The following is a 24,118-nucleotide window of genomic DNA, read 5'->3' as shown; positions in this document are numbered from 1 at the left end:
AGATGCCATTAAAATTTAATAACTGTATCTGACTTTGACTGTTTTTGTCTTAATGCAAGGTTTGTGCCTATACAATACATTACTGATCTTTTTAGTATTGTCTTGGTGCTATATTCTATCACTCCAAGTGTACATGATTACAGGCACAGAGTGGCTAACAAGCCATTGTCCAGGGTATGACTTACTTACTCTGTACTTTCAATGTAAAACTTTAGTTGGTACACTGAATTAGAATAAGAATATGTACTTGAATGTGAACAGTTTTAAATAATTTTAGTATTTAAATGCATGTAGTAAGATAGTTAGGGAGTAATAAAGCATTTTAAAATCGTGCAATAGTTTGTTTGGACTTAGGGTCTAGCATTAAATATCAAATTATTCAATGTGGGTCTTGGATTAAAATTTGTTTGCCAAGGATGCAGAAATTGTAGATTCTGTCGAATCTAGCATGAAATGACTTTCATATGTTTACTTTTTAAACTATATAGACAGGTATTCACACAGATCTGTTACAGCAAAATAATTTTAAGCAAGCACTGACATTGTGTGTTTTAAAAGCATGCAGTAGAGTAGTTTTCAGAGAATGCCAAAAGTAATCCATGTTCTGTTTTTTATGGTTTTAAAACCTGTTTTATTTATTCAAAACTTAGCATGCATTTATTTTGATATGACTCCTAACCGTTTGTAAAAGTTATTGAAAAGATTTATTCAATTTCTTGTTAAAGGTGATGGATAAACATGTTTAATCATGTTCAAACGTTAATGTGCTAAAATAAAGAGATGCTCTGATAATTTATGTGATGGAACTGTGAAACATATAATTTAATATGTTATGAAAAGGAACCTTTAATAAAATTGTTACCCATAGATCTCTTGAATATTTTTGGATACAGCTGAATTTAAAAAGATTGACATATTTGTTATTAGATTTCTTTAAAAAACCCTAATACTGATGTTTTGTTTAACATCAAGGTTATTATCTGAATGCTAGTATACTACGAAAGCAAAGACTTGTATTCAGCATATACGTTTCAGGCTACCAGCTCTTAAATATGGTATTTGTAATGCAGAGGAAAGCTTTATTACTATTTTCAAACAAGTCTTAATCACCCTCTTACACATATCTGTGTGATAATCACTTCTAGTTTTTTTCATTAGGGCTTGCAATTTGAATAACATATCTCATGAAATACTGGGTTGTTTTCAACCATATATGTTGACTAAATTCCTTTAATAAGTACATATTTCTTGTTGCGTAATGACCAAGTATTTTAAAATATACTTTCATTTTATTACAATTGCTTCCCGATGTTCTAAGCCAGGCAGTCATTTTGATGTTTCAAGAGCTTTAGCAGATTTCTGAATTAATCATGAAGTAGCTGGATAATCTTTATCTTGTTCAAACAAAGTAATAACTACACTATCATCTTTTCCTTGCCAAAGCATTTCACCTTCAAAGTCAACCAGGCCATGCTTCCTTGCTCTTAAGAGGACACCTACAAGTTTATTGGATATAGTCACATACCTATCAAAGAGCTGTTTGAACGTTATTCTCACTTGCCCATCCTGTTCCCTCTTTCCAGTGTTATGTATAATTAAGCATAGTTCTTCCACTTCTTTGCCTATATGTGCCTGTGCATCTTTTCCTCTCTGCTCAGTTTTGGAGCCTTCAAGTGGTCTCCCATAAGTGGGATCCCCTTTCTCAGTGCGTAAGGTTGCTTGGATGCCATTGCTAAATGGGTTTCGTTGCTGATAAGCCACACGATCCTTGGACCAGCTCTGCCAGTTTCTTGCAAGTTGTCCAACAATGCCGTGACAACTTCTTGCTGCTCCAGTATTCTGAGTTTTGCTTTCTTCCATGCCATAAACAGCTTTAATGGCATATAAAGAAGAGAAGGGGATCTGGATTTGAAAAGGTGAAGGCAAGAAAACGAATTACAATAGATACTACCAAAACTATTTTGCAGGATATTCTGTAAAAATAAAAAGTTACTCTTTCAGAAGCCCTAACACTTTTTACTAATATTAAATCTAAGGAAACACAATTTTTTATCACAAAGAACATAATTCATGCCACATTGTATACAATGATTCATCAGTCCAATTTCTTTCATAAATGTTGTATGATGTGAAAAAGACAATTAGCCAACTTGTATATGGTAGTTAGAGTGGATGATTTATATTAAAAAAAGTTAAATCCTGCTTGATTTCCTTTGACAATCGAAGCCAACTCTTAACTCCCAAAGGTTTGTATAGAACTTGGAATGGATAGAACTTGCTCCAAAGGAATGCTGCTTTTCAGGGGTAAAGTCAAATGATTTATCCTTTGAGCATGGCTCCAGGCAAGCCGTACGGGTCTGGATGGGGAGAAACAGACTCAAGCTCAAACCCTCCAAGACGGAGTGGCTGTGGATGCCGGCACCCCGGTACAGTCAGCTGCACCCGCAGCTGACTGTTGGGGGCGAGTTAGTGGCCCCAAAGGAGGTGGTTCGCAACTTGGGCGTCCTCCTGGATGGTCGGCTGTCCTTTGATGAACATCTGGCGGCCGTCACCAGGAGGGCCTTTTACCAAGTTCGCTTGGTTCGCCAGTTGCGTCCCTTCCTTGACCGGGATGCCTTATGCACGGTCACTCACGCTCTGGTTACGTCTCGGCTGGATTATTGCAATGCTCTCTACATGGGGCTGCCCTTGAGGTGCACCCGGAGGCTGCAGTTAGTCCAGAATGCAGCTGCGCGAGTGGTAACGGAGCCGTTCGTGGCTCCCATGTAACACCACTGCTCCGTAGTCTGCACTGGCTTCCTGTAGTCTTCGGTGCGCTCAAGATTCTGGTTACCACCTTTAAAGCGCTCCATGGCTTAGGACCCGGTACTTACGAGACCGCCTGCTGCTACCTTATGCCTCCCACCGACCAGACGCTCACAGAGAGGCCTTCTCAGGGTGCCGTCCGCCAAACAATGTCGGCTGGCGGCCCCCAGGAGTAGGGCCTTCTCTGTGGGAGCACCAACACTCTGGAACGAACTCCCCCCTGGCTTACGTCAAGTGCCTGATCTTCGGACCTTTCGTCGTGAGCTTAAAACATATTTATTCATTCAAGCAGGACTGGCATAAATAGTTGTTTTAAATTGGGGTTTTAATAATATTTTAAATTTTTTAAATGTTTTAATTATCGGCCGCATAGTAATAGTTCATTTTAAATTCTTTTAATTGTATATATTCTGTGTTTTATTTTGGCTGTACACCGCCCTGAGTCCTTCGGGAGAAGGGCGGTATAGAAATTTAATAAAATAAATAAAATAAATAAATAAGTTCATAGACCTGTCCATGTAGGTGAGAAGCTATTTATTATATTTTTTTCCATTTTGTCTAGAGGTTCAGGATGGCATCCTTCCACTTTTTCCACTTTTCCCCACAACAAAGCTATGGAATATATTGGGTTAAGAGAGAGAGAGAGAGAAAAAATGGGGCCAAAGGCATCCAGTGGCTGAGGTTAAGACTTGAACCTGTCACTTTCCACACTTTATCCAACATCTTAATGACTATATGTCCACCTAATGTTTTTGTCTACAGTACAGAAATGGGCTGTAACTGTCTCCCAGGATGTTTTTCGCCCTTCCAATCTAAGATTGTGTGTGTGTGTGTGTGTGTGTGTGTGTGTGTGTGTGTGTGTGTGTGGTGAGGGTTGTTTTCCATCCAAATCCACCACTCCTTAGTTTCTGATTGACTAAAGCTGGCTACATGCTGCTGTACACTTTGTGATGCCCGATGAGCCATAATACTTTTTAAAGATTTAAAACGGCATCTAGTTTCACAAACCTTGTGATTCCATCTCTAGCCTTTCCAATTTATTTATTTATTCAATTTCTATTCCTAACAAACAGGAAGCAGCAGGTGAAGCTAAGCAAGATCACATCAAATACCTGTACAATTAGCACAGGGGCCCCCCAAGGCTGTGTGCTCTCCCCACTTCTCTTCTCTCTGTATACCAATGACTGCATCTCCAATGATCCATTTGTTAAGCTACTGAAGTTCGCAGATGACACAACAGTGATTGGTCTCATTCGAGACAATGACGAATCCGCATATAGACGAGAGGTCGAACGACTAGCCTTGTGGTGCAACCAAAACAATCTGGAACTGAACACACTCAAAACCGTAGAAATGGTGGTAGACTTTAGGAAAAACCCTTCCATACTTCCACCTCTCACAATACTTGACAACACAGTATCAACAGTAGAAACCTTCAAATTTCTGGGTTCTATCATATCGCAAGATCTCAAATGGACAGCTAACATCAAAACATCATTAAAAAGGACAACAAAGAATGTTCTTTCTGCGCCAACTCAGTAAGCTCAAACTGCCCAAGGAGCTGCTGATCCAATTCTACAGAGGAATTATTGAGTCTGTCATTTGCACCTCTATAACTGTCTGGTTCGGTTCTGCAACCCAACAAGAAAACACAGACTTCAGAGGATAATTAGAACTGCAGAAAAATAATTGCTACCAACCTGCCTTCCATTGAGGACCTGTATACTGCACGAATCAAGAAGAGGGCCGTGAAAATATTTGCAGATCTCGCATCCTGGACATAAACTGTTTCAACTCCTACCCTCAAAACGACGCTATAAAGCACTGCACACCAGAACAACTAGACACAAGAACAGTTTTTCCCAAGGCCATCACTCTGCTAAACAAATAATTCCCTCAACACTGTCAGACTATTTACTGAATCTGCACTACTATTAATCGTTTCATAGTTCCCATCACCAATCTCTTTCCACTTATGACTGTATGACTATAACTTGTTGCTGGCAATCCTTATGATTTATATTGATATATTGATCATCAATTGTGTTGTAAATGTTGTACCTTGATGAACGTATCTTTTCTTTTATGTACACTGAGAGCATATGCACCAAGACAAATTCCTTGTGTGTCCAATCACACTTGGCCAATAAAATTCTATTCTATTCTATTCTATTCTATTCTATTCTATTCTATTCTATAGCCACCCAACTCAACCAAGTGACCTTGGGTGGCTTACAATTTTAAAATTATAAAACAATTAAAAAACCCCAAATACAAGAGTAAAAGCATCCACAAAATAAATTGTACATAATTTCGGGCACAGCTTTAACCCAAATAAGAATAAATCAGCTAAACCCTAAACTGTAAAATCAGTTATCTTAAGGGTGCTTTTTTGGGAGGCAACTGGACTTTCTGCTTTTTCTCTGAAGACGTTTCACTTCTCATCCAAGAAACTACTTTTGCTGGGAAGAAGCTTCTTGGATGAGAAGTGAAACCTCTTCAAAGAAAAACCAGAAAGTCCAGTTGCCTCTTGAAAAAGCACCTTTGGGATAACCATGACCAGGATGACTGAGAATCTCCATAGAAGTGTAAAATCAGTTCTATGGAAGTGACATTATATATGTTTGAGATAAATGATAGCAAGACTGCTTCAATTTTCTGAAATTTAGGTAGGTAGGTAGATGATAGATAGATAGACAGATAGATAGACAGACAGACAGATAGATAAAGCTTCTTTATATAAATATAAAATATATTTATATTATATTTATATTTATATATTTCTTCACTGCAAAAACATATGGACTACAAATCTTGATCAGGGCAAAACGATAGATGCAATCTACATAGACTATGTAAAGTTTTGACTCAGTAGTACATGTAGTAGTAGTAAACTTCTAAAACTAAAATCCTACGGCACCTCAGGACCCCTCTACAATTGGATAACAGCTTTCCTGTCAAACAGACAACAAGTGGTCAAAATTGATAATGCTCTACCAAATCCTGTTCCTGTCAAAAGTGGCGTTCCCCAAGGCAGCGTTCTTGGACCAACACTCTTCATATTATACATTAATGATCTCTATGAGCATATTACAAGTAATTGTGTTCTCTTTGCTGATGATGTCAAACTATTTAACACCACCAACAATACAGCTACTCTTCAAAAAGACCTTGACTTTGTATCTGAATGGTCTAACTGTCCATTTGTATCTGAATGGTCTAACTATAACTGTCTGGTTCGGTTCTGCAACCCAACAAGAAAGACACAGACTTCAGAGGATAATTAGAACTGCAAAAAAAATAATTGCTACCAACCTGCCTTCCACTGAGGACCTGTATACTGCACGAATCAAGAAGAGGGCCGTGAAAATATTTGCAGATCCCTCGCATCCTGGACATAAACTGTTTCAACTCCTACCCTCAAAACGACGCTATAGAGCACTGCACAACAGAACAACTAGACACAAGAACAGTTTTTCCCCGAAGGCCATCACTCTGCTAAACAAATAATTCCCTCAACACTGTCAAACTATTTACTAAATCTGCATTACTATTAATCTTCTCATCGTTCCCATCACCAATCTCTTTCCACTTATGACTGTTTGACTGTAACTTTGTTGCTGGCAATCCTTATGATTTATATTGATATACTGACCATCAATTGTGTTGTAAATGTTGTACCTTGATGAACGTAACTTTTCTTTTATGTACACTGAGAGCATATGCACCAAGACAAATTCCTTGTGTGTCCAATCACACTTGGCCAATAAAATTCTATTCTATTCTATTCTAAAACTTGGCAATTCCAAATCTCAACCAGCAAATGCTCAGTCTTACATATTGGAAAAAAGAACCCAAACACTAAGTACATGCTTGATGGACATTACCTTACAGATGACCCCCACCCTGTTAAAGACCTTGGAGTTTTCATATCAAATGATCTAAGTGCCAAAGCCCACTGCAACTACATCGCAAAAAAGGCTTTAAGGGTTGTAAACCTAATCTTGCATAGCTTCTCCAAAAACACTACACTACTAACCAGAGCATATATAATATTTGCTAGACCAATTCTTGAATACAGCTTGACTGTCTGGAACCCATACCACATTTCTGACATCAATACAATTGAACGTGTCCCGAAATATTTTACAAGAAGAGTTCTCCACTCCTCTGAATACAACAAAATACCTTATGCCACCAGACTTGAAATCCTGGGTTTAGAAAATTTAGAACTCCGCCAACTCCAACAAGACCTGTGTTTAACACACAGGATCATCTATTACAATGTCCTTCCTGTCAAAGACTACTTCAGCTTCAATTGCAACAATACACGAGCACACAATAAATTTAAGCTTAATGTTAACCACTCCAATCTTGATTGCAGAAAATATGACTTCAGTAATAGAGTTGTTAATACTTGGAATACACTACCTGACTCTGTGGTCTCTTCCCCAAATCCCCAAAGCTTCAACCAAAAACTGTCTACTATTGACTTCACCCCATTCCTAAGAGGTCTGTAAGGGGCGTGCTTAAGGTAGGCGCGCTACCGTTCCTGTCCTATTGTTTCCTATCGTTATATCCAATTAATATAGTTATTACATACTCATGCTTATATATATGCTTATATATTGTATAGTTATTTCATGCTTATACTGTGTGACAAATAAAAAAATAAAATAAATATACTTACCCAGCTAAGGAATTTCTCTGCGAGAAAGGAGTCAATTCTTCCTTTGAAGTACTGCAATGTTTAGCTTCAAGCTACAAACATCCTGCTTGGAGTGAAAATAGTTGACCAATCAGAGAAGAGCCGTCCCATTATTCCTTGCTATAGGGCGGCGCTCCCATCTCGCTGCCGAACGCTTTCTTAAGGTGGAGCGAACGCTCAACAATTTAATTGTGACATTATCCTATACCCGGTTACTAGCTTCCTAAAGAAAATGCATTTAAAAAAAATAAATCGGTCTTTCTATTCTAATGCTAACCTCCAACTCATCTACGGGCCCCCATTTTCTAAGCGGATCTCGTTAACCGGAGGTACGAATTTCACCGAGCCTGACAAGAAGCGAGTTCCTCAGCAAGCTGCAGCTCTCTCCGTTAGCAATAAATATTGCAGATCAGACCCCGCGAAGAACATCGCGGGTTCAACTTTCCCTACCGGTGCTTATTTCTTTACTACAGCCGAACTTACTGAAGAAAAAAATTAAATTTTTTAATTAAGTTTTATTAAATAAAATTTTCATTAAGTCAAACAAAGTTTGCACGGCAATAAGGTTCCTACAGAGGTAGTTTTATGGCAGCAAGGGTCCCTAAGGATGCAGTAGTAGTTATCCTCACCGTTCATTCATTGCCTTTGCTCAGATAGTAGCACATTCGCTGTATGCAACGAAATTTCATTTTAATGTAGGCCGATTAGTGTACATTCAAAGTGACAATAAAGTTAGTCGAAGCCCGGCTACCACCCTCCCCACCATTCAGATCGGGGGGAAAAAAAATCCTACGCTTCACTCTTCCCGAATCCGGACGCTTCGATCCCGCTTTCTTCCCTTCCCCAGCCTTGACCCCGCCCCTCCTGCTCCACGCGCGCGCGTACGGCCGCCTCTAAGAGCGCGAGCCGGGGACTATGGCGTTGGCGAAAACGGGCTACAGGCAGTACTTGCTGCTCCTAGCTCAGCAGAACGTAGAATTCCGGTTGCCGGTGAGTCCGAGGTGCGGAGCGCGCGGGGGCGCGCGGCCTTTCTGCCAACTTGGAATTTCCCCGGGACTGAGCGCGCGCGGCCTCCGACGCCCCTGCGGATTTATCGAAACCCTGCCTTGGTTCGGCGGCGCCGGCATATGAATTCTTTTGCTTATGCCGGCGCTGCAGAAGGGAAAGTCTCACAACCTAGGTTCTTTTTTTTTTTTTTTGCAGACGGAATAATATGGGGTCATGTTAGGCCTTTGCTAGTCCTAAACTGGCACGGTGACGCTCCAGGCTGCGGGTTTCCTACTACCTGTAAGCCTTGGAGCATTTCCCCAAGCTGCAAAAACAAAAACAAAAACCCACAATCACTTCAAAGAAGAACGACGTCCCGAAGAGTGGGGTGGAAGAGAGATCTTTATGAGAATTTCTGTTGGTTCAAGTTATAGTTGTGTAGGCAACCCATGGCATTTGAGCATAGCGGAAGGGAGGATTTTTATTAATATTATTGTGTGCTCTCGAGTGATCGACAATTAGCAATCATCATGATCTGTCCCTACCTTGGTCTTGCGGGATGCCTGTTGCTGTAACATATCAATAGGGAAGTTGATTGCAGTACACTTTGGAAAGGGAGAGAAAGAAAAGGTTGGATAGAATTTCAGAGACCTCAAATCTTGGACATACTCTTTACAGTTTCTTTGTGCGGATTTCTATTGAAGATTCAATACGGACATCAACATGAGTACACCTATCTTGACACCCATCTGATCCACTTTTCCAGTCGTCGTAAAAGGCTGATCCATACTTGAGAACCAGTTTGATCAGACTGGAGATCATGAGTTCTACTCCTGCCTTAGGCGCAGAATCAATGACCTTGTGCCAATCATTCTGCCAGCTCTAAGAAAGGAGCAATGGTAAACACCCTTGAAAAACTTTGCCAAGAAAACCACTGGTACTTGTCTAGGCAATCTCTGAGAATTGGATACTACTCAATGCTTCCTACTTGTCTCTCTGCAAGGTTGGGCCAATTCTTGGGTGGTGAGAATGGACGAGGAAGTGTAAATGCTACCTTTTGGGAAAGCAACTTTCCCCTCCGCACTGCAGGGAAAACATTCGACTTCATCCTCATTCATTCAAAGGCTGCTTTTCCAACTGGATAGCCCTGCTCCCCATTTGACTTAATGCTAGGTTCAATAACCTGAAATACAGCCTTGCCTTCTCTTCTTTTTCCCGCTAAGGTACCACTTACAAACCCAAGTGGTTGGGGTTTGTTATTTTCAGTTCTCAAAAGTCATGCTCATAAAAAGAAAAGCAGTTGGCTATTTTGCTTCTCTGTGTTTTTTTTTTATTTGCATTTATATCCCGCCCTTCTCCGAAGACTCAGGGCGGCTTACACTATGTTAGCAATAGTCTTCATCCTATTTGTATATTTATATACAAAGTCAAGTTATTGCCCCCAACAATCTGGGTCCTCATTTTACCTACCTTATAAAGGATGGAAGGCTGAGTCAACCTTGGGCCTGGTGGGGCTTGAACCTGCAGTAATTGCAGGCAGTTGTGTTAATAACAGACTGTCTTACCAGTCTGAGCCACAGAGGCCACTTTTATACTTACCTGGGGGTAAGATGTAAATATTTTAAGGGGCCTTCTTTATTCCCATCCTTCCAATGCAGCGAAGTAGTATTTTGGCTGTACCTACTCTGGAAGGGATAGGAGGAGAAAGCAATTGTGGCAACTAGCATTCTGGGTTTTCTAGTATGACTTATAGAGTGAAAACCTACTCAGCCTTTGGATTATTCACCGCTGATTATTATTATTATTTTGTGCCTTTGAATCAGTTTTTGATTCCTGGTGACAGGCCTGGATAGGTTCCTGCAATTTTCTTGGCAAGATTTCAGAAGTGACTTCCCATTTCCACCTTCCTAGGCTACTGAGAAAGTGACTGGTCCAAAGGCACTCAGTTGGTTTTGTGCCTAAAGTGGGACTAGAACTCACAATCTCCTAATTTCTAGTGTGGTGCCTTCATTGTTATACCAAACTGGCTCTTCTGAAGTCATTCTTAAAGAAGTCAGCCGTACATTATATTTTTTTAAAGGATTAAAAAATACTGTAATAATGCAATAACAGTGTTAGATGATTTTAGGATGTTTATTAAAATGTTGTTTTCAAAATGATTTATTATATCTTTCTTCTAGGAAATAAAGTCTTTGCTTTCCCTCTGTGATGGAAGGTTCAGCAGTTCACAAGAACTGAGATTAAAGGTAAGAATTAGAGGATGAAATGTGTTTTTCATGAGATTGTTTTGTGACATGAATATTGTTTGCAGCCAAGCTTTAATCTTAATCATGATAAGAAAAATCTTATGGCATATTATTCCTAGGATAATAAGGAATATTATTCTAACTACATTGATGCAATGTTTTATTTGCATGAAATAATTTGAAACATTTGATGTGGGAAACAAAAATATTTCCTGTGAAAAATGTTGACAGTTGTTCAGTACCATGAAAACACAGGCTAGGTTTCCAAAACGGTATACATGTATATTGGGCCCTTTTTTGGATCTGAGATTTTTCTGGCCATATGTCTAAACTTTGAGAATTGATCTATCCTTCAGTTGGGTGACAGAATACCTATTATATTTGGCAGCTGGATCTGTCCTTGCAATTTGTGGGTAATCATGGAAGTCTGAAGGACTTCACTTTCTCTTGAAAATTCCTTTGAGGACCAGATAGGCCAAGAAAGACAGCTATAGAGAGCAGCATTGTCTTGCCAGTGAACCCTGCTTTTAAGCAGAAACTAGAACAATCTGGGAGCCCTGAATTTCAGAATTCTACGATTGCAGAGCACAATATATGGACAGGTTCATTCCCTGGAATGCAAATGGGGCATTTGCTTCCTTATCTTGGCATTTATGTGACCATACAGTAGTCCTCGACTTACGACCACGGATGAGCCCAAAATTTCCATTGCTAAGTGAGGCAGTTGTTAAGTAAGTTGTGCTTCCTTTTAAGACCTTTTTGCTACAGTTGTTAAATGAATCACTGCTGTTAAGTAAAAATAAAATAAAGTAAAATTGTTAAGTAAATCATCTGATTGTTAAGTGAATCTGGCTTCGCCATTGACTTTGCTTGTTGGCTAGGAAGGTTATCTCATGACCCTAGGACAGTGCAGCTATTATAAATACATGTCCCTGTTGGTCCTGGAAGCCATCTTTTACTTTGAATCTTCAAGGCTGTCACATTTAGTGCTGTGGGAAAGTGGGAGGGGGGGATTGCATGGAGTTGCTGAGATATCTAGCCATAATAACGTACTTTTCTCTGAGAGTCAAGGACATCCTGCCCTGCACCTGGAGTGCCGTGACTGGGAGGCATCTCCAGTTGGGATGGTGCATTGATTGGACCATGGGATGGACATGTGGGAGCTTGGGGAAGGGACTTGGACTTTCTTTTGGGTGGGGACAACCTGGAAACTTTCAGATTCGGGTTTTCCCAGATGTGCCAGTATGAGATCTCTAATGAAATGGAACTTTGAGCAACTTCTAGCCTCAGAATCTTCTTTTGTTGGGGGTGTTACTTGGAACCCTGACAGCCAATTACCAAGTGCCCAAATTTTGATCACATGACCATGGGAATGCTGCAATGGTTGCATGTGTGAAAAATGATCATAAGTCACTTTTTTCAGTGCTGGTGTAGCTTTGAAATATCACTAAACAAATGTTTATAAGTTGAAAACTACCTGTACTTCAACTCCTGCAAAAAATCTTGTCCCTCTGTACCTTTTTTTCTTCCCAGGTTTTTTTGTGTGTGTGTGTGTGGAATTTCAGGGGCCAAGAGTTTCAAATCTGGTGCAAATTTTGAGTCACATTAAAATATTTCAGGAATCAATTTCCAAACCCCTGTTGGCTAAAACAAGTGAGCAAAGCAAGCAAGAAAAAAAACAGCATTTTGTTTCCGATATGCACTGGAAATATATTTTGCTATATTTCATCTTCATTTCATCACATTTTTCAACATGTCTCCAACTCCCTTCCCCGTTTCCTCTAATTTGTATCTTGGCAACTGCCGCCAATATATCTTGCTGGAGATCTAAATAGCATTTTCCAACAAAGCATCGTACATCATCTGCTCTTCTTTGATAATCAATTGGTTTCTCCCTAAGGAGAGCTGAAGATCCACTCCAGAGCTTTGCTGTCCTTAGTAGCATCAGTTCAGACCTGATGTGACAGAGTTACTAATTAAAGGGAGAGCACCAAATAGGTATTGTGAACAGCAAGATTGAAACTCTTCAGTGGCAGAGGTCATAAACAGTGCAATCCGTCCCCTTCTTCACCAGTGGAAGATACAGTTGAACGTGTAGCATCATCTGTTTCATATTTTTCTCTTTTCACGTTCAATTGCTTCTGCCCCTTCCGGATCAATTGGGGGGACAACGTGCAAAACATGAATAAAAACATAGGAGGAGGAGTTAGGTAGGGATTCCTAAGTGTAATCATTAGGAGGAGAGAGGATACTTGGACTTTCACATAGTTTCAAATTTTGGTTATAACATTCATGAAGTTCAATATGCTTTTTGATTCTAAAAACAACACAGCAAACGTAATGTAATGGTGTAAAATTTGAAGTGCCCCATAGGGTTTACCATCGCGCGTTCATAATGGGAATAGAAAGAAGTAGAATTTTTCAATCTCAGGAATAATATTTTCTTGATGTTTGCTAACCACTGGTTTAACTGAGCGGGAATACAGGCTTTAAAAATAAAAGTGGTGATGTTATTCATAGCTAAGTATCTTTGTCGGTGTGTACTGAAAATTAGCATTAACAGTCTGATTAACGGCTCCTTTACTCAAAAGAGGAAAGATAAAGGATAACCACAGATTTTCATGCCCTGCTTTAGATGTGAAAATGGGGAAAATATTGCAGAATAGATTATCTAGCTTTAATAAAACCTTTGTTGTGACTCCAGCCCCCGAACCTGGCCCCATGCCCAGAAGTGACTTGGACCCAGGCCTGCTGCCAGAAAGTGACTTGGACAGTGAGGGGGAAGGGCCATCAGGACTTACCTCGGGAGCACCGGCTTACCTGGCTCAGCTCCAGGAGCCAGAAGCAGGCCAGGTGGAAGAAATAATGAGGCCTAGGAAGTGCTGAGTCATGGAGCCACACCCCACAGGATATAAAAGGCAGCGAGAGCCGGTGTGTCTCTTTGTAACAGGCAAATCCACTGATTGACTAGAGCTGAAGTTTGTGACTCACCAGCGTTGTGGAAAATAACGAGGGCTCTTGGCAGACGCTGGCTCTTTTGCCGCCAGAGCTGATAGTGCCAGCTAATTAAGCCATCATTTGGACGGAGGCGGAGGAGGACAGAACAATCTTTAAATTATCTGTCTCATATGAACTCTGCCTGTCTCATCCAAGTTCACAAAAAATTTCTGTTGAAAATCCCATATAGTTTATCCCCATCTACCCCCCCCCCACCTCGCCTGCCCCCCTCCACTCTCCTGGTCCTCTAGAAGCTCATTAAAACTTGGTTGTTTCGGAAAGCCTTTGGGTTCTGAATACTCTAGAGTGCTTGCTGTCAGGCTTGCTATATTCATTATAACGCTTGCCTACTATAATTACACGTTGTATTTCCATTATTATTGCACTGGCTGCTCCTTTGCAATACCACTTATTGTAGTTTTGATGGAAACATTTTATAAATGCAAATACAAATGAAAAAGGAAGAAAGAAAGGAAAAAAGAAAAGAAGGTTGTAGCTGCCTAAATAACAATGTTATTGATTTGCACTGCTGTTCCTTGTAATAACTGCTGTTTTTTCCCCCCTGACTTCAGAGCCCGTTTTGGATTCTTGATTTGCCTTCTGAAGAGATAGCTAGAAGACTAATGAAACGAACAGTATGTGCAAAGTAAGGACTGGTGTTGTTAAAAAAAAATAAGAATAAGAGAGGGAGAATGTCCCTGCTTCCCTTTTGCATTAAGGTTCCCTTTAAGCTTTCTCATCCTTTTTCTCCAGCACAAGTAGAAATCTCCTTCCCTCCCTCTCTCCCTCTCTCACTGCCAATGCCAGTAGAATTTTTGACCAGCTTATGAATTATGAACCCTTACTTCATACTTAAGTGGTCAGAAGAGGGGGCGTGCTTAAGTGCACTAATGTGCCTATCGTCCCTGTCATTGTACTTTTTTTTTCTTTTATTCTTGTTCTCATTTTTGTTCGACAAATTCTAATAAATAAAATAAATTGCAGTGTTGGAGTGTCCTGCCTTAGTTGTCCTGTCTAGGATGCGTTTACATTTGTGTCAAAAAAGAGGCAAAATATTTATCTTATTATTGTTTCTATGCATGAGACTTAAGTGATTTCAGGTTTGTTTTCTGATGGTGTGATGCAAGGAATTTTTGTTTTGCATGCTTTATTTGTACAAATACCATTAAATGACTGGTACAGAAGCAATATTGGAAATTTTATTCATCTCTGCTGCAAAGGCACTGGAAGTGAATAGTAATCCAATACTTAATTCTTATTTTGTAGACTTTAGACAGATTTAGTCTCTGGAGGTATACTAAATTTGACAAAAAATTTGCTGCTGCTCATTAGGGAGTTATAACACCAGTTTGAGAATCAGATGTAGCCTGCTTGGGATACTCTCTAACATGTACAGAGAGCTGTCAAAAGGGATTGCATTGTGGCACACTTATTTTTCAACATCTCTATTAACACGATAGCTAAGACTTCAGATATAATGCCACAATGTCTACCTTGTTTAATGGAGCAAACGACCACAATCCTTTTGTGTGCCAGTGATGCAGTGTTTTTCTCCTATTCAAATTGGATTTAGGACAGTCTCGAGTACTCTTGCAAAGTGAAGGCTAGCTGTTGCTCTAAAGCTTTGCTCCCTGTTTTTCCACTATATCCTACTGTCTCTTGGTTACGAGCAAATCAGATGGGTACCACATCAGTGCAGCAAATCCTTATCAACAAGAATTAGGCTTACAAACCAAGCAAATTATTCCAAGGAGGGCACTACTAGCTCCTTTCTCTTCCTGACTTCCTTAGCATAGGATGGCATTTTAAAAATAAGATTCATTGTGGTCATATTGGCAGTATAATCAGAATGATTTTTAAATTGCCTTATACACTGTAAGCCGCCCTGAGTCCTCGGAGAAGGGCGGGGTATAAATGTAAACAAACAAAAAAAATATCCCCTGAAAATATGTCTTTGCCCTTGTGAATCAAGAATGATAGAAAATAATGGCCATTTGTTATGGGTTTTTTTACTATAGATTTTTTGACACATCAAGTGCATTATATCTTTTCTGTTGCATTTTTCTAATACGTCAGAGCAATTTTATGACCGCTGTTCAAGAAAGACAATGCTGATATATATATAACACAATAACGTTTAGAGTCTAGCTTGAGGTAACACAAAGCCCATCATTTTGGTCATCTTTTAGATGGTCAGTTGATCTCAACTTTAATTTTATTTTGCCTATCTTGTCACACTTTTAAGCAGTGAATGTATACTGTGTTTCCCCAAAAATAAGACTCTGTCTCATATTTTTTTGAACCCTGAAATAAGCGCTTGGCCTTATTGCTATGTGCTCAAAAGCTCGATTGAGCTTATTATCAGGGGATGTCTTATTTTGGGGAAAACAGGGTATATGTGAATGTAATGTATATTTGGGTATGGATCTGTATATATGCTTTCTTAAAATAATAGTTCACTGCTCTTATATTATTACATAATGTAGAAGGAATGACGGAACCTTGAGAGCAGAGTCAAAAGAGGAATCAGCCTAGAGTATCTAAGTAGACACAAATGGATTAAGTCCAGCCTGTCCTGAATTTGTTCATCCTTAACCAGTACCAAAACAGTGCTGTTAGTTGAGTAGATTCCTGTGCATAATCATGACTAGTAATAAATAAATTTAATTGGAACATCACATACGGTCTTGGTCTTTTGTGCCTGACACATAGTTTTATAAACATACTACAAGCCTTTGGCTATGAAGAAATATTATCTACCATCTATATCCTTTAAAGTAAATTTATAAATTCTGCTTCAAATAACCTCATTTGTAGAGAGTGGAGATTTTTAATCAAAGTAGTATGAAAATGTTCTTGAATGCCTGTATTTATTTGCTTTCAGATCAATATTTGAGCTGTGGGGTCATGGGAAATCTGTAGAAGAACTGCATTCTTCGCTGAAGAATTATCCAATAGAGAAAATGGTTAGTATAAGAAAAAATTCTAAACTTTTTCATTTAGTATGTGTCATGCACCATATATCCTATACCAGGGTCTTCAAACTGCATACAGCCCGCTGAAGCCATTAATCTGACCCACATGGGACCATGAGGCTGCCCCGCTCACATCGCCCCACCTACCCACCATCCCCCACCCGCCTTCTGGAGGCTGAGGAGGCCAAAAACAGGACACACAGAGACCTCAGGAAGCCAAAAATGGACTTGTTTTTGGGTGGCAGAGCAGTACTCCCCAGCCTCCAGAGAGAGAGGAAGTGGGGGAGAAACACACACACACACACACACACACACACACACACACAAGTCCCTCACACCCACCCTGAAGCAGCCACATCCCTTCTCTAACTTTCCACCACCAGGAGCATAACAAATTAAAGTGTAATTTGTGTGTATTGTTTAATCGATTGTTAAATTGACCACGTCCACCCAATCACATGACCACCTAGCCATGTCCACCCAGCTGGTCCGGTCCCCCAACAGTCTGAGGGACCTTGAATTGGCCCCCTGGTTTAAAAGTTTGAGGACCTCTGCCCTGTACCATAATCAAAATTGTCTTGTTTTGTTTTAGGCCCCATATTTACAGTCCAACCTCACCTACAAAATAATAGTCCATGCTTTCAACAAAACGCTAACACAAGCGGAGAAGATTCAAAGAATAGATGTAAGTAATAGTTTAGTTCTTTGATTGCTTAAATATCTGTTATTTCATAATCTTGCAGAGGGAAACGTAACACAAGTACATACATAGCAACATTTATTACATAGCTTTGGAGAGCTAACATTCTTTTGATGTTGTAAACATAAATCACAATTGCCTCTGTCCTGTCTTCTAATACCTGATGCGTGCCAAATTGTCTTTGTTCATTCATTCAATAGTGTCATATTGCAAAGCCTTCATAGGCTCAAGAATTCATTTCATGCCTCCATGTGTATTCCCAGGGCTGCAACCAAGCCTCAGATTATGCTTCATGAAGCCCTCATGATACGTTTACATTTCTCTCTCATGAATGAACTATGAAAGGCATGTGTACCTGTACCTAGAACTTAAGAAATTAATAATTAAAGAATTATGGACTTTTGTCTAATATTTATTCAGTTTTATTGGGTTGTTTCTTAATTTTATATGTTTATTTTTAAATAAAAAGTGTTTAGATTTGTTTTGCCGTTGTATTATTTGCTCATGAGCATTTGGGAGACAGGTGGTTATACAGTACAAATATGCTAAATAAATACCTACATAAGCTGTAACCTAAGACTCCTCTACATCACTGCTGTCTGTTGGTTTCCTATTAAAATTGAAAAGCTTTAAATTCTTCCTAGGCCGGGCTCAGAATTCTTCAAGTAGAGTCAGTCTTCCCTCATTGTTTTTCAAGTCAATGAAGAGATCATTGTTTGCTTTGTGCCTTGTCTTTTTTCAGACTATGTTATATTATATCATAAGACACACTAGCAATGAATGATCCCTGGGTGTCAGGCAATTGCCCAGCTCTCCATTTGTGTTATCTAGCACTCTGGCATTGTTTTACTAAAATTTGGCGATAATATGACCAAATTTCTGTGGCAAGATTTTACCTGTTTTCCTTAAGGATAGGCATGACGCTTTTGACGATCCCAAATCACTATTTGTGGGGAGGAGTAATTTGGAGGATTTGCTTCTTAAAAGTTTCCTGCTTCCATTAACACTCTAAAACATAATGTAAAACAAAAAAGGGCCAAATAATCCTCTGTATTCCAGGGAGATCACTAGATATTCTCTTAAAACTGTTGGGAAGCTTGCAATGTTCTGCTTTACCCTCCCACCTTGTAGATCTAGGAAATAATCTCTTCATAAAGCCTGTTAACATTCTTGATTTCTTCTCACTTCAGATAGAAAAAAAAAAGAAACCTTAATATTTGGTTGCACAATTGTCTTAGATATAATATATTCAAGGTGGGCAACTACAGCCATCCACTGTCTTTAAATTTTGCAACTCCCATCCCTCCAGCACACGTCGAGATTCAGCTGGACAATTTTTCAGTTTTGTTTAAGGAACTAATTGTATAGAAATAGTAAAATGTATAGGAGTAGTAGCAGCGTTTTGTGGTTCAAAATGTAAAAAATAAATGTTCAAATTGTTAGCCAAAAGTTACAGTAGAAGCCAGCGGATGTGGCTCTACTTACAAACTTTGGAGTTGTACATGAACAATTCATACACAACTCATGAACAAAGTAGTGTAAGTTTTGCAACTCCAACCTAGAAGATCCTGGATGTTGGGAGAAGAAGGGAAAGGATTAATGTTGCATACATTTGCTTGGCAAAACCATTGCACGAACCTCCTATCAAGAATAATGGCTGGTGTTCCATGTCTGAGGGTGAATACTTTGGCTGAGCAGAGTGGAGGCAGGCAGAGACCCATCCTAAAGAGGATCTAAGTGCCCTGGGAGGCAAAAGGCATCTGCTCCATCTGAATATCAACTTGGGAGGGCCAGGTCACAAAGTCCACAATCTGTTAAGAAGGGAATGAAAAAAATATATACCTGGGACTGACAGGAAGGATGGTCTGTATTCTGTGTCCCCTCCCCAAGGGTCTTGGCAGTAAAAAGCAAAAAGGAATAAATAATACAACTGATGTGTTTTGGCTTTAATTGATCAGCAGTGCTATATTTTTTAATTCTATGCTGCTTTACTAACTGTTTAAAAATAATCTTTTAGCTTAATAATAGTACACATTTTATGTTTTGGCAGTAGCTGCCTTCAATTATTTGTAGTGTACCTATAATAATAAGTAAGGAGGATACTGTAGATAGGGATAAGCAATATCACATATATAATATTGTTGATTAATGCATTGTTTCCAATTCCTCTCTCCTTCCTCCCCAATCCCCTCACACCATGTAGTCTTTGCAGTTTTTACCATTTAAAGGACGTGTAGATTTAAATAATCCAGATCATACATTTTGGTTTCTAGAAGATTATGGAATTTATCTAGGCAACAGTACAGAACAGCCTATTAGCTTGTACTTTGGAAGATGGGTGAGTAATTACTACATTAATAATGAAATTATCAGTTTTTAAAACAGCAATACGACCATGGCAGATTGGAATATGAAAGAAGAAAATGACTTTATGGATGAAATAAAAGGAAATAGATGCATTATGTGTCTCAGAATTGTTAAAGCTGTCAGGCCTGCCTTGGTTTAAAACCCAAGAAAGATACTCCATTGAAGTAGAGAAGAGATACTTTTACTGAGTTTGAAATGATAGCAGTGAAAGAAAAGCAAGATCTGAGCCAAAAGATGCGAAAGTTATATATTGAAAGTTTCCCCAAATCCCTCCCACAAGGGACCCAGGCTGAATGTCCAGTCCATGTCACGTGGGACACATCTTCAGGTGCTTTCATCCATCTGGAATTCTGGGACGGTTGGCCTTGACTGGGTGTAAATAACTCTATTCAGCAGTGCAATAATTCTGGAGAGCAAACCTCCCTTTTAGTTCACATGGGCCTTCATCACACCAGCACACTTCCCAAACCCCAATGCCATGCCCCCCACTCCCTGTTACTATGGCAGCCAATAGCAAGCGAGCATCAAAGGGAAAACCTATGCTGGAGATCTGGCTGACAAAAGCTTAGATATGTGCCATTTAATAATTTTCAAGTTAGTAGTTGAACTCGATTGTTTTGAAAACTAAAATGCTATTCTGGATTGGAAAGCCTATTAAGAGTGCTGTTTTTAATGTTTTCAACATAGTAACTTGATAAAATCTACTCATCTGTGGTTTTTAAAAATCATTTTGTGTTTGTTTTCATATGTTTTAGATGTTTTAGTATGTCTTTCTTGTCCTTTCTCTCTCTCACTGCCTTCCCAACCATGTATTCCACAGATTGCCAATGGACAAAGGGACCTTATTGAATCTTACAGTGTTAAAAAAAGACATTTTATTGGGAACACGAGCATGCATTCCGGCTTGGCTTTTATCATGGCAAACCACGGAAAAGTAAAACCAAACAATATTGTGTTTGATCCTTTTGTGGGAACAGGTATCCCATCCTCTATTTCCTCTCCTCCAAACTTTATCAACATTTATAACTTGCTCATATTTTTTTTTATTTCACTAAACTTCCAAGTTAGATAGAAGAATTTGCATTTGGGAATATAGTTTCTGCAGACCTTTGGCATTCTAGCTGTTGCTAAACAACAATTCCCCAGCAGCCCCAGCCAGTATGGAAGTGCTGAAGCATATTGTCAGTGGGAGTTAAGCAACACTGAGAATGGGTACAGGTTTCCCTTCCTTCTGATAAACAAAGTTACACAGATGAAGTATATATTATTCAGATATAATTATGCAACATCCTCAGTAATCTAAATGTGATTTATTCCCTAAGGCTCATGACTTCTTTAAGAAAACTCTAATATTAATGTTTAGCTCTGGAGCTTCATTATAACCATACCAGATCACTGCTTAGAATTTACAACTACAAAAAAAAAATTCAGCTTAATTATTTTATTCATGCAGTTCCTGTTGCAATTGATATCAGAAGTCATTGGCTTCAAAGAAACTGCAGCATCAGTCATATACAATGGAAGTAGAATACTTGCTTGATGACTAAAATCTTAGCAGTGATTCATCCAGAAGGAAAAAAGAAACAAGGATAGTTTATATCTATGACATTGCCCCATTATGGTTCATTCCAGTGTAACCACTCAGAAATCCCATTCATTTGGATTGAAGAAAATAGAGAATATTTTGGGAAGGAATACAGATGTTTATGGCTCAGGAGCTGGTGGTCTTATGTAAAGGAATTTGGAATTGAGGCAGATAGGAACAAGATGCTAACAAGTGAATGGACCATGGAAAAGGGACTTGGAAAAGGGATTGGAAAGTCCCAAGATTGAAGCAAATATGAGAAAGAAACGTAACGTAATCCTGTGTTGATTTCATATATTTCGTACAAGACAGGATAAAAAAAATACTTGGAGGGGCTTTCAAAATTGATGTCAGCCCTTCAAGTTCAAGAAACAGACATTGCTGGAATTCTAGAAATATAGGGCACAAATATTGATCGTTGAAAGTTACTTCCAAGTTTCCTTTTACCCATCCTGTACTAAAGAAAATCAACTCAAGTCATCTTGAGTTTCTTTCTCATTCTTCCTTCAATTTCTGGACTGTGTAATGACTTCTCTAAGTTCATCCTTAATAGCTCATATCTTCCTTCCTGCCTTGAATGGCTGTTTCAAACCTTCCCCAAGGTCATTTTTAGATTCCTTTACAGATTATAATTATTTGATACTGCACCTTTCTTCTTCCTGCACTAAAGCGTATGAAAAAATTCCCTTCAGGATTTGTATGACTAAGGATCATGTAAGTTGTTTGTGTTTCCTTTACTCTGAACAAAATTCAGATTTTATATTGAAGTTCATCATAGATCTTTTAAAAATTTGCTGTGTTGTCTAAACAATGCTATTTCTTATGTGACTCCTGATATTCCTTTGGTTAGTTGTTTTTCTTGAACAAAACAGTAGAAGGCGCTTGTGCCACACGTATGAGATGCACTTTTTGTATGAGGTAAATTGGTTCAAAATGAGCTATGCACTAAATAGCAATAGACTAATTTTGCTATGAAAACAATTTAAATATTAATATTTAAAACAATTTGCGCTGGTGAGAAAAGGTGAGACTTTTGGCAGAAGAAATAAACGTTCATGGCCTAAGGGTTGCTGAAAACAATTGTCAAAAATTATTATTTCTGTGTGATGATGATAGTAGCCTAGTCTATGCTACACAAACAAGGCAAAATATTCGGGCACTCCAAGTATGTTGGGAATCTTTTTATGAAGTCATGCTCCACCCTACTGTGGAATATTTTGTGAATTATAATAAGCATATTTTGTTTCTTTTCTTTGGCTTGCAGGTGGACTTCTTATAGCTTCTGCGCACTTTGGAGCATATGTCTGTGGCACAGATATAGATTATAATATAGTACATGGGTTAGGTATGTCCTTTTCATTATTTACTAGTGCAAATTAATTAATTACATAAAGATATGATACTCCCAAAACAACTCCTGTTGTTTATCAGATAGTAGTAATCACTCACAGGCTCACATGATCTTTCTCATAGTGAGCTATGACAGGCAGACAATTTTAATGTCAAAAGAAAATGCAATTGAATTTTACTCCTGATTGTTCAAGGAAGAGGATGCCTTTCTTCAGATTAATTTTTCAGTCACATGGGAATTTAGGTGGCTGTTTGCAAAATGGAATGATGGTTGACTATAAAAAAAATCTAGGGGAAGTAATCAATTTTTGTGTGTGCATAAAATCCCAGCCATAAGTTGAGAGCCATGGGCTGAGTTTTTTATAATGTGTTGATTTAGATAGTCATTTGTTTTGTTTTCTAGCAATGATAGTGCGTTTTCCTCACAAGATGCAGTAAAAGTTGTATGCTGTCCAAAATCGTTCTATGTCTATCTCATCAGAGAGAAGAGATGAATTCTAGTTTTGTGTACTATCCAAAAATCCTGCAAAGAGGAAACAGGAATTTATTTCTTCAAATGCTTCCAAGTCATCCTAAAGTATAATAGCAGCTTTAAGGGTTTTGTTATTTTAAATGCAATATAGGTAGGTCCTTGGCTTACAATGACAATTGGGACTAGAATTGCTATTGCTAAGCTATCTAAAGTGTGATGTTATACGATCATGTCACTTAACAACATTAGTTCTGGCGGTCCCAGTTGCTAGAGTTAACCGAAGACTATGAAAGTGGTTAACTGAGGACCTCACTTGATCTCAAATTCTGATTTGGTGCCGGCTTCCCATTAACTTGCTTATTGTTGTGTCTTGCCCGCCCTCAGAGCAGCCGGGGCCTTCTTATCTGCTCCCGAACACGGAGGAATGTATGCCTCCCGGCCCCAGTCCTGGCTCCATGCCCAGACAAACTGCAGAAGAAGGAACACCTCTCGGCCCCAGCCCTGACTCCATGCCCAGGCAAACGGAGCAGCTAGACCCCTCCCCCTCCTCCACAGCATGTGAGCCTGAGGAGGGTTTATTACCAACAGCTGATTGGAGTGACCCTCGCATCAGAAGATTGGATAGGCGGAGGCAACAGAAGGAAGGGAGGGGCAGGCCTTAATGAGTGCTGAGTCATGGAGCCACACCCCATGGCCTATATAAAGGATCTGCTTTCTGGCAGTCTCTGAGTCAGGCAAAAGTCGAACTTATCTTGCTGAAGTCACTTACTGGTCTCCTGCCTGCTCTGAGGACTTTGCTAGGACTTTGGGCAGAGCTGCAGAGGCAAGCCTGATTCGGATTTCCCTGACCCGGCCGTCAGCGGAGGAGTGGGACACGACACTTATGGGAAACCAGAAGTGAAATCAGAAATTGCCATCACGTGACT

At 39.2% G+C, this 24,118-nt stretch overlaps 1 protein-coding gene and 1 long non-coding RNA gene across 3 annotated transcripts in view; one reads left to right on the top strand and one right to left on the bottom strand.

Moving 5' to 3' along the window:
- Nucleotides 1–1,308: 1,308 nt before the first annotated feature.
- LOC131192790 (uncharacterized) lies at nucleotides 1,309–9,348 on the bottom strand. The gene is made up of 3 exons (XR_009153795.1): nucleotides 9,046–9,348; nucleotides 7,496–7,577; nucleotides 1,309–1,902 (listed from the first exon to the last, which is right to left on the bottom strand). It is a non-coding gene; the product is annotated as an uncharacterized LOC131192790 (long non-coding RNA).
- TRMT11 (tRNA methyltransferase 11 homolog) overlaps nucleotides 8,369–24,118 on the top strand; it is a 27,950-nt gene continuing 12,200 nt past the window's right edge. Inside the window, exons 1-8 of one of the 2 annotated variants that reach the window (XM_058172280.1) lie at nucleotides 8,369–8,503; nucleotides 10,681–10,746; nucleotides 14,316–14,389; nucleotides 16,628–16,709; nucleotides 17,311–17,403; nucleotides 19,622–19,756; nucleotides 20,606–20,762; nucleotides 22,635–22,715. In XM_058172280.1, coding sequence (XP_058028263.1) covers nucleotides 8,429–8,503; nucleotides 10,681–10,746; nucleotides 14,316–14,389; nucleotides 16,628–16,709; nucleotides 17,311–17,403; nucleotides 19,622–19,756; nucleotides 20,606–20,762; nucleotides 22,635–22,715 — 763 coding nt within the window. In that variant the 5' untranslated portion in view covers nucleotides 8,369–8,428. Of the gene's footprint in view, nucleotides 8,515–10,680; nucleotides 10,747–14,315; nucleotides 14,390–16,627; nucleotides 16,710–17,310; nucleotides 17,404–19,621; nucleotides 19,757–20,605; nucleotides 20,763–22,634; nucleotides 22,716–24,118 lie in introns of both variants that reach the window. The other variant, XM_058172289.1, reaches the window with a different exon arrangement.

The sequence above is a fragment of the Ahaetulla prasina genome, chromosome 1 (assembly GCF_028640845.1).
Source record: "Ahaetulla prasina isolate Xishuangbanna chromosome 1, ASM2864084v1, whole genome shotgun sequence".
Lineage (NCBI taxonomy): Eukaryota > Metazoa > Chordata > Lepidosauria > Squamata > Colubridae > Ahaetulla > Ahaetulla prasina.
The sequence above is the reverse complement of the archived record's forward strand: the minus strand, read 5'-3'. Positions and strand labels throughout refer to the sequence as shown.